This window comes from Harpia harpyja, chromosome 7, assembly GCF_026419915.1.
Source record: "Harpia harpyja isolate bHarHar1 chromosome 7, bHarHar1 primary haplotype, whole genome shotgun sequence".
Taxonomy (NCBI): domain Eukaryota; kingdom Metazoa; phylum Chordata; class Aves; order Accipitriformes; family Accipitridae; genus Harpia; species Harpia harpyja.
The window spans coordinates 49,651,836-49,662,361 of NC_068946.1; the positions used below are offsets into that span (position 1 = coordinate 49,651,836).

At 40.3% G+C, this 10,526-nt stretch overlaps 1 protein-coding gene across 3 annotated transcripts in view; it reads left to right on the forward strand.

Moving 5' to 3' along the window:
* Window positions 1-10,526, forward strand: part of MGAT5 (alpha-1,6-mannosylglycoprotein 6-beta-N-acetylglucosaminyltransferase) — a 139,532-nt gene that overhangs the window by 120,900 nt on the left and 8,106 nt on the right. For all 3 annotated transcript variants that reach the window (XM_052792317.1, XM_052792315.1, XM_052792318.1), the window contains 4 exons: window positions 112-258; window positions 4,138-4,254; window positions 5,084-5,158; window positions 9,294-9,451. In XM_052792317.1, the coding sequence (XP_052648277.1) occupies window positions 112-258; window positions 4,138-4,254; window positions 5,084-5,158; window positions 9,294-9,451 (497 nt within the window). The remainder of the gene's footprint in view (window positions 1-111; window positions 259-4,137; window positions 4,255-5,083; window positions 5,159-9,293; window positions 9,452-10,526) is intronic.

Below are 10,526 nucleotides of genomic sequence, written 5' to 3' on the forward strand. Positions count from 1 at the left end.
TTTTAGGCTGGTAAATTTAAAATGCATTATTGTTTATTTTAAGTTAGCTCTTAGCTTTCAGGTTTTGTAAAGAACAAAAATTAAGATAGTCCTTTTTTTTCTATTTTTCAGCTGTTCGTTGGTCTCGGATTTCCATATGAAGGGCCAGCTCCTTTAGAGGCTATTGCTAATGGATGTGCTTTTCTAAATTTAAGATTTAACCCACCAAAAAGTAGCAAAAACACAGAATTTTTTAAAGGCAAACCTACACTCCGAGAGGTAAGATTTATCAATCTTGGTAATTTCTTTATTGAAAATGATTGTGGATTTCATTTTAGTAACCCAATATAGGAAAAATTGCCTAGGTGTTCACAGTTTATTGCAAAAGGTGTGCAACTGTAGTTTTCTTTGGCCATTGATGGGATTATCAGTCCTTATTTTTATAGGATAATCAAAATTTTTCGTTAACATATTGTTAAGCTTTATGTCTAGATTTGCTTATGTACATTCTGCTAATTCTTATTGACAGACCATAAACTGAAGTTTCACTTGAAAACCTGATGTTCTTCCCAGGAACAGATCATGTCATCGGATACATGATGTGTCATTTGAAAGCGGTTTTATTTTATTTTGTTGAAGAAACAAACATTACTGTGTACTGTGCAGGAAGTAAATAGGTGTTAAAGTAAACTATAAAAATGACATTTGTGGGTTGTTGTGGGTGTTTGGGGATATATTTTTTTTCCTCCAGAAAAGACCTGCTCAAGGCACTGTTGAGCTAAGGTCACAGCCCACAGTGTTTGTGGTTAAACACTGAAGACGTTTGGAGAACTGACTCTGTAAGAGAACAGTAAAAAACAAACCTCAAGCTTTCAAAACAGCCAGTGAGTTTAAACTCTAGTAAGAGAAAAATGAGGCTAAGTAAACTAGCCCCTCACCCCAGCACTGACTTTGGAATATTTTTCTTCTTTGGTGTAGGTAAAATCCAGCCTATACCACTTGTAAGCATTTAACAGTCATGTAGCCATTTCTGACATTAGCACTTTTGCCTTGACCATGGCTTGTTCGTAGGTGTATATACATATTTTCCTTACATACTTATCTGAATGGAAAGCTGTCTGATAACACTTAGATGGTGAGAACTTTGCACAGCCATATTTCCCAATTCATGTTACGCTTGGGCTATATAAATTGCATACTGAGCAGCGCCAGCTAGTCGATAAGCAAAAGACAGTTTCCTGTTTTAAACCAGGAACATAAACTCTTTATGATTTTGTGATCCAGGACTGTAATTGCCTTTGAGCTTGTACAGGACACGAGTTCAAACTCACCCCTTCTCACAGTTTGCATTGCTAGCAAAGGAGATAGCGATAAGAGAAAAGAAATCTGTTTAAACTTTCTCCTTGTGCTTGGCACTTCTCAAAGCTTTTCTTCTGTGGGTCACTTGACTGTTTGTCTCGTTTCCAGTGGTTTTGTGCCCAGACACTATAGCTGGTCAGGCTCAGTAAATAATCTGGACCCACCTAACTCTCTAGTAGGAATTTTAGTGCTTGGAATGCTGTGCTAAATCCTGCTGGCATGTGTCAGCACTAACAGAAACGCTGTGCACCTGACTTGCACAGAAAAATAATCCCTATTGACTGCTTTAGTACAAAATAATATAATGAACGTTCGTCACGAATGTTGCTGCGTTCACATGCTCTGCTGACCTATCCTAAGAATAACCTTTTCTATAACTGGTTTTCACAACTGCATTTAGATCCGATTGCCAGTAATCCATGTGCTGGTACTTTGGGATTAAGAAAGTCCTTAAATCCTTCTCTCAGTTTTTTCAAGTGTTAAAGGCGAACAAAAGAAGCTTGTGTAGTTCTGCAAATTGATTATCCATAGACCAATTTGAAGATAAAGTCTGTGTTTAGTACTTTTGTAAAGTAACCATTGCAAGTCACTACTTCTCTCTTGTTCTAGGTAGAATTTATTGGGAGGGGTGTTAACTGTTTCCCCTCTACCCCCAAGATGAGGTCCTGTAGTGAAGACTCTGTATGAAAATTGGAAATGACAATTTTCATTTTAGATCAGCAGATGTTTTGTCTTGGGACATGGTTTTGCTGGGGGAAAGAGCCAGAAAAAAAAAAAAACCACCAACAAAAAATAACCTTCAAGCAGCTTGTTTTGTACCAGTATTTGTACCAATATTTCTTCTCCAAAGAAAGATGTACTTGGTGGGTGTAGTTTCTCTCATTTTCTGCTTTTAGGAAGGGGAAAAAAAAGACCTGAAATTAGAAATTAATTTAAATCTATTTATAAGAATTCTTACGGGTTTTAATTATAGACAGAGGGAATATCTCCTGAATATCTAAAACATTAAGGCTCAGCCAATTAAAGCATTTCAGTATTAGGAAATAGTCTTAATATTTTTTGGAAGTATAGATGGTAGAATTACTGGTGCAATAAAATTATGTTGCTAGTTACTCTTAATACTTAAAACTGCTGCTAGTCTGAGAAGTTTAGTTGTTCGTCTAACGGATCAGATCTGGCTTTAATGTTGCTGTTTGTCTGAGATGGTAGAGAAAGAGTGGTCTAAGGCATAATTCCTAAAGCTTTGTGGAATTTCAAACACTGTTCTATGTTCGTGTTTTTAAAGGTGCAATAGAAGGTTTTTCACTGTTACTGAAAGCAGTAGGAATGTAGCTTCTGCCATCTGAAGTCCGGACATAAGTGCCTTGGGCACTCAGTCGTGGTAACCAAATTTTTTAAGTACATATAGTTTTAGTTGCAGTAGAAATACTCTTGAAGAAAGGTTAGAATATGTCAGTCTTTGAGAAGCATTGGACTTTTTGGAGGAATTTAAAATATGCCGATGGGAGCACAGTGCAGTGGGCTGCAAGTGAATGTAGGCAGCTACGGAAGCTATCTGTGTGCAGAAGCATCCTGAGTGACCAGCCCAGCAGCTGCAATCTTCCAGCCAGTCCGTGAGCCCTCCCCACCACGCTGCCCTGCAGCCAAAGGTGGGAGCTGGCCCAGAGTCCCCTGGAGCATTGGTCTCGGAGCACAGATTTTTGCTAGCTGATCCCATATGTAACTGTAAGACTGGCTTCTCTCGTCCACAAGCAAAATGCAAGAAGCAAAAATTTTTTTAAGTAGTTTCTTGAATTCATTTGAGGAAGAGAACAAGTATGGTATATGCCCAGTGCAGAAGGTTCTTTCCAACAGATGTTGTTTCCTACTTCAGATCTTTTGCACTAACTAGATTTTTCTTTGTATCATGCATAAAGAGGCAGCTGTATAAAAATTGCCCATGAATAATCTGTCCGGGGGGGGGGGGGGGGGGGGCAGGTATTTATTTAAAAATCAGTTGTCTTCTGAGGCCAGTGTGAAACACTCCCCTCTCTTCTGCAGCTTTTGTTTCCTCTCTGTGTGTTCATTTGCATGTTCTTCTCACTGCTGTGCAACCTGTCACAAAAATTACTTTTAGTGCCATCCTGCTAGTTCTCAAAGCAATCTCTGATATAACTTTTCTTAGTTATCTACTTGGGTATTTATTGAATTTGTTTTCTGACCAAGTGGTGAGCAAAATACCAGTTAACACTCTTATTGAGGTCAAATCACTCTTGTACTAACAGCAGTGAGAGTCAGAATTCATCCTAAGTGATAGAAATGATTCTTTATTCACTACTACTCACAGAAGCTTGGAAATGTTTGAAATTTGAAGGAGAGACAGGACAAGGATGACATCTCTTGAAGCCAGTCATGCAGGTCTAACCAGGACCTGTAGCAATTACGGGTTGTGAAAATGGAGGACTGCTCTGTGAATGAGCTGTGGGGAAGCAGGGTCACATTGTAAAAGTAATTTCAGTAAGCATCAAGTCTTCTGTGATGTGGGTCATTATGAGGACCAAAGCCACAAGTGAGAGGTGCACAAATGTTACTTGTGATCTGTGTTATTATCTGATTTTCAGTTTTCCAACTAAATTCACTCTCTAAATTTAAACACAGAAAATCTGAAAGATAATTCAGAAGGAATGACGCTGACTGTCAGATTCTAGGTGAATTCTTGTGTTATCATAGTGCCTATCATCCAAAAAGTCTGATGAAGAGAGTGAGAGGGAAGGATATCTTGACGCATTAAGTTTTACCGAAATAATTTCTTCCCTTCAGTTGACATCTCAGCATCCCTATGCTGAAGTTTACATTGGGAAGCCCCACGTCTGGACTGTTGACATCAATGATCTTTCTGAAGTTGAGAAGGCTGTGAAATCGATTTTGAATCAAAAGGTGAGAAATGTATCCTCAATTTGTCATCAACACTTGAGGGTGTATTTTGTACTGCATGTAGAGTGCTTCCTCATGTTAGTCTGATTAAAGCAGAGTGCTGCACTTTGCCAGGATATTGGGGAAAAAAATTGTTATTACATATCTGTGGTATCTGATTATCATGTTTTAGTACTGGATATGTCAGGTTTTTACCTGAAAAAAATAAGCATGAGTGGATTTGTATAGAAATGTGAATTTCTTACGTAAATTATACAGCAATCTACTTTTTCTGTGCATTCAGTGAGGAAGTTTCCTTGTTGATTCTAAGAGCATTGCAGGCTGTCCAAATGCATGCTCAACTCTTTTGACTGATTTTGTAGCCTTGACACAACTGCCACTGAAGTGCTTGTGCACTTACAGTGTGGAATTGTAATGAGGGTGCTTCAAGGAAAAAAAAGTTTGAAGTAATTTTCAAAGCTATCACATTCTGGTTTTGTCATGATGTTTTCTTTTTCACTTCAACTCCAGAACTGAAACTCAGTTAAAGCAGGAGCTCTGGAATCCCATAGGGTCTCAAGCTAGCTTGATACCTATTACATCGCAGTATATACCCTGAGTTTCCTTAAAGATAATCACTGAGTAACTTTTATTGCCTTTACAAAGTAGCAAAAATCAGCTTAAACTGCTGATGGTTTTGCGAAATTGTGATTTGTTAATGAGTTTATTTGCATTTATTGTTGCTGCTTAAGCTACAAGGTAGTATTTGGAATACAAATTGCTACCACACAGTGCACCACAAAGTTCATTTAAAGAAAAAAACCTCTAACCTTAACACACTATGTTTCCACAGATTGACCCTTATTTGCCCTATGAATTTACATGTGAGGGAATGCTTCAGAGGATGAACGCGTTTATTGAAAGACAGGTATGAACTTTTATTGTGGATGACTCTCTTGTTTTATGTTGGGACCCTCTCCATTTTAAAGCTTCTCAGTGTTGTTGCTGTTCAAGTAGAAATAGTAGCTGTGCAGTCCCTGGTGTTACATCAAAGCAGAAAGGCAAAGTAATTTTTCAGTGTATATGTGACTTCTTTGACTGTGTACACACAAAAAATCTTTGGATCATGAAGTATCATGTAACTACAGAGATACTTTTGTGGTAGAATTGCACTTACGCTAAAGCCTCTGGGCAGATTTTTTTAAGTGTTTAGTTTCAATTGATAAAGCTTTACATGGTTTGGAAACCGGTTACTTAAAGGACTTTTGGCCCCCATGCATTATTGCCAGCTGACAGCAGCAGAAGATACTGAGATGGAGTAATAAACTGCAGAGATTTACACGGGATCCTGATTTCTAGAAACTGTATGTTTGCTTGGACTTCTGCCCAAGGCCAGATCAGTTGCAGTGGCCAGCTCTGCCTTTTGTTCTGGCTGCTGCAGAAGAGAGATAGGAATAACCTATATCTCTGATATGCCAGTTAATTGCCAGGATTTCTTTCAAAAGCACTGGACATGCTTCTGTACCTGTATTCCAAAAGTGGATGGTGTTAAAGACAGTAATAAAGAATAACACAGCTTCAGGTCAGAAGTGTAGTTAACATAACATAGCTATTTCCAGTTTCCTGCCAATAAATACTTTAAGCTTTTTGCTGCTGTATTGATGACATAGCCTGTAAAAGTATCTCTGCTTCTTTTGATTCTTCTACCTGAGTTAGCTATAATTGAGAGGTTTTGTCAATACAGGAAGAAATAGAGCTCAGGGTAAGGGAGAAAAAGAGACAATCTAGAGATAGCATCTGTGGGGCAAAGCTGTCTTTCCCCCCCGGATCTCCCCCAAGGGCTAAGCCCTGGCCTGTACCCTGTGCTTCTCAGAAATAAGTAGAGCATTGTAATTTTGTTCATTGCTTTGACTAATTGTCAAAAGCCATTATTGTTTCACAGCCCCCAGGATGCTCAAGCATCATTATTAGCTGCATGTGCTTAGCACTGTGCCCGATTAACATGTCAGATGAAGCAAAAATAAAGGTTGAGACCTTATTTTGAAGAGTTTGCGGTGGGAGGCAGGCAGAACAGAGAGAGCAGCACAAGCTTGGAACAGGAACAAAGATGCATGGAGTTGATGTGGTTCAGAGGTTCTGGGGTGCGTTAACTACAAGAGTGTGGTCTTCAGGGGATGTTTGAATGTGAAGAGGATGGGGCCAGATACACTCACCCACAAGTCACCCTATGGGACAGTGAAACTGTAGAACTTAAATGGAGTTGTCCTGTGTTCCCTTTTTGGGGCCTTGGCTCAGGATCAGGAGGGAGGACGGTGTTCACAAGTAAGGTTTAGAGAATTCCCTGAATCTTCAGATCCAACAGCTGTGCTGAAGGTTTTTAGGGTCTGAAGTAAGAGAACTACTGTGAGCTGTGGTTTCATGTTTAGCAGTGCCACCTTCAGCTGGATTAGAACAGCTTTCACTCCAAGCTACTCCTCCCTGCCAGTGCACTGCCCCTGCCAGCAGCCCAGCATGGCTGTGCCGTCTGCTGAATCCATCCCTTGATCCTGTTTGCTCTGTGGCTGCACAAACAGTTGTGTCAATCTGCAAAGCAACAGTGTAGGGTGGGAACCAAAGGGTGGGACTGCTTAAATTGGCACTGCCATCAAAGGAGCCGCCAGGCAACCGCAGCCGAAGCAGCTGCGGGATTCCCTGTTGCAAACTTGGGAGCTGTTGGATGAGGCGGGCTGGGCTGATGGAACAGACATGCTTTGAAAGATGTGGTCAAGCGGAATGCTTGGTAACCTGGCAGAAAATGTTTTTGGCAGGGCTCTGCTAGGTTAGCAAACTGACTTGGCTCAGCAGAGGGTCAGCTGAGCACCAGAGCTTGGCAAAGAGAGTGGAGTGAGGACATTCGTCTAAGAGCAAGAAAAGCTAGAGGGAGGAGGACACCTCCTTTGACGGAAGAGCTAAGCCTGTCTCACCTTGAAATTGTGGTTATAGGCAAAACAAAAATAAACACAGTCTCTGGTGAAGCTTAACCTTCTGTTTTACGTAACATCTTTTCTTTATTTTACCCTTATGCATGTAGGGTTGTGGGGCAAGATAGACTGGGGTGAAGATACCAAATTTACCAAATTTAGGTTGCTTTTGATGGTTGACAGGAAAACTAGCCAGAGACAGCAAACCGAAGCACAGCCCTGTGTGCTGGTACCTGTGAAAGTGATGTTCTCCGAGACATGCTTCAGGGTGGCATAAGCTGAGGAAGGCTTCCCACCAAGCTATGGACTGGAAATGGGAGGCTGCGCCCAGTTTTTGGGAAGAATTTTCAACTAAGAGATGTTAAAAGCTGAAGCCCCCAGCAAATAGTGAAGCCTCACAAGTGATTCACTGTCTTTGAAAAACTTTGTCTCCTGCCTGCACTAGCTGTGAATCCAGTCTGATGTTACAGTACTATATTGTATATATTACATTGGTATATATTACAGTATTGGATTGGATTTTGAACCTATATACATTTCCTCCCGCATCTAGTAGTTTAAATATTGATTTATAAAAGGACAGAATAAGCAAGGCGCTTAAGCCAAATAGCAAAATGACCTTTTTGAAACAACCTTATTAAAAAGTACCTCCAACCATCTATTGTTAACGTGTTCTTTTAGATGCTGTTAAAATTATTCTGCCATAAATATGCTCTAAAATTACTCAGGTTTTTCGAATATGGCATGAGGGAATGGCTTAGAGCTGCATCAGGGGAAGTTCAGAATGGATATTGGGGGAAAAGCTCTTCACTGAGAGGGTGATCAAGCACTGGAACAAGCTCCCCAGGGAAGTGGTCATGGCCCCAAGCCTGTCAGTGTTAAGATGCATTTGGACAATGCTCTTAGATATATGGTTTAGCTTTTAAGTTGCCCTGTGTGGAGTCAGGAGATGGTCTCTGTGATCTTAGTGGGTCCCTTCCAACTCAGGATATCCTGTGATTCATGACTGTATAATATTAAATTTATGGTTAGACCTGGGAGTATGAAAACTTCCTCCTTCAGCAGAGGAAATCTAAACAGAGAAAAAAAACCCCAAACTGATGTTGAGAACTGGTAAGTGATTTGCGGTCTTAGCTTCGTTAAAATTTCAAGTAGTTCACCCTTTGGGTCACAGCGTGGGACCTGTCCGTACAAGTATTAGTTTTGTCAGGAGAAAGCAAACCATGATGGACTGGGCCCAAATTTTCTGATCACCTTTTGATGGGAGTTGCCAAACGTTAAAATAATGGCTGAATATCATGGAATGTTATACAAAACCAGTGTTTAAAATTCTCTCTTTGCTTTTTCTCATTTTAAATGTCAAGACCGTACGAACTTGTCTTTGAATAGTTTTCGCTAGCAGGTGTGTTTATATATGATTTCTTCCTTCCCTCTTTCCACTGTGGTGACAGTTGACTGCATCCATTATTTATAGCAATTTTTTTCAGTGTTGGGAGAGCACTTTTACTAGAAGCTCAACCAAGAAGAGCAAACAAACTCTTTGAGTCCTGGTTGCTTTATAGAAATCTTCAGTCTTTTATGAGTTCAGCTCACTCCATAGAGCTGCGAGTCCCCTGATCCTTTCCACATGGCTCTCCGCATGGGCCACCTGAGACAGTTCTCGCCTACAGGGTAACTGGCCTCTGGAATTCTTCTCCCAGCAGAACTTCCTCCTGATATTTGTGCTGTTACAAAAATAGTTCTGCTAGCACCAAATTAGTGAAACAGGAGTCACTGAGAAAGCCAAAACGGGTTGGGTGTGTGGAAGTAAAGAGACTAGCTAGAGTTGCTTATGATAAATTAAAAAAGGTAAAGGTAGGGAAGAAGCTCTTTTGGGAAGAATGATACTACCACATTTTAAGTAGCAGTCAAAGGTGATAATTCCCTCATGCTAAAAAAAAAAAAAATATTCTTTTAAAATGTGCTTAAGTTACTGATTTTAATACAACTGACATGAGCTGCAAAATGAGTGTTTGGGTGATAATAACCACTTATTTTACTAATGTGGAAAATTGCTGTCAAGGGACTGGATGCATCATAATAAAGTATGATCTGTCACTGCAGGATTTCTGTCATGGGCAGGTGATGTGGCCCCCATTAAGTGCCCTTCAAGTAAAAACTGCTGAACCTGGAAAATCCTGCAAACAAGTCTGTCAGGAAAGCCAGCTCATCTGTGAGCCTTCCTTCTTCCAGCATCTTAACAAGGACAAAGCTCTGCTTAGGTAAGTACTTAGAAGCACAAACATATTATTTGGTCTCTTTTTATTGCACTGGCTTTTGCCGCACATTAAGTTTAGTGCACGAATTCTGTGAGAAGGGAAGGTGGGGAGAGAAGTACTGTCTTGTTTGGCTGCAGCAAGCTGTGAGGTTAGCTGTCAGTCCTTCGTAGCAGTGGATGGTAGAAGTTACTGCTGTGCTGAGAGCACCGTTCCACGTAGCATGTGTTTCTGCAATGAGGAATACAGCACCGAGGCCAAAAATTTACATCTCTTCCTCCCCCGCCCCCATCTCCCATGTGTGTGCCCCTTTGATGTTGGGTTGCTTGCACTGTGCAAAGATGCTTGTGCTGCAGGGATCGCAGATGCCAGGGGTATAATTGTGTTTGGATGGACCCTTTGCAGCCCTGGCTGAGCAGGTGCACTATTCCGTAGCTTTTGCCATATCCTCCTAAGAGTTAGTGAACTTGCAGGACTCTTAATGCTCATCCAAACTGTGCTCAGTCAGCTGGGTCAGAAACAAAATGCAGTAAATAGAAATTTGTACACATTGTGTGATTTCTGTCAGTTGTTCACATGATTTTAAATCTAACATTTATAAAGTGTTGCTTTTATTTATTGAGCTCCCTCACTGGTCACGATTAACATCTGTATTGAAACATCTATATTCACTGGCAATTAGCAATTCCTGTTTCTGCAAACCTTTTGTCGGTATTGTCCTGGGTAAAGAATTGTAAACCCGTGTACATTAGAGGTATTAGTACCAACTGATAAAAGCTTACGAGCTACGCATTAAGGAAGTTAATGTTGCTTTCAGGTGCTGTCTCTTTGGGAATATGTCTGTGTTCCTTTCAGAATGAAAACAAAGCACTCAAAGCTAGGCTCCAACAAATGGCTGCTAGGGAATCTGCTTTCTAGGTTTTCTATCTCCACTTTTTGCTAAATTAAATTGTAGAAGGTTTTCATTTTTGTATTTTGTTTGAAAAGTTGTAATTTCCAGTGGAGTTCAGAAGCAGCTCATACAAAAACTTTGTCAGGCTTCTTTTCTAGCTGTCTAGACAAGATTATAATTCTGTGGAAA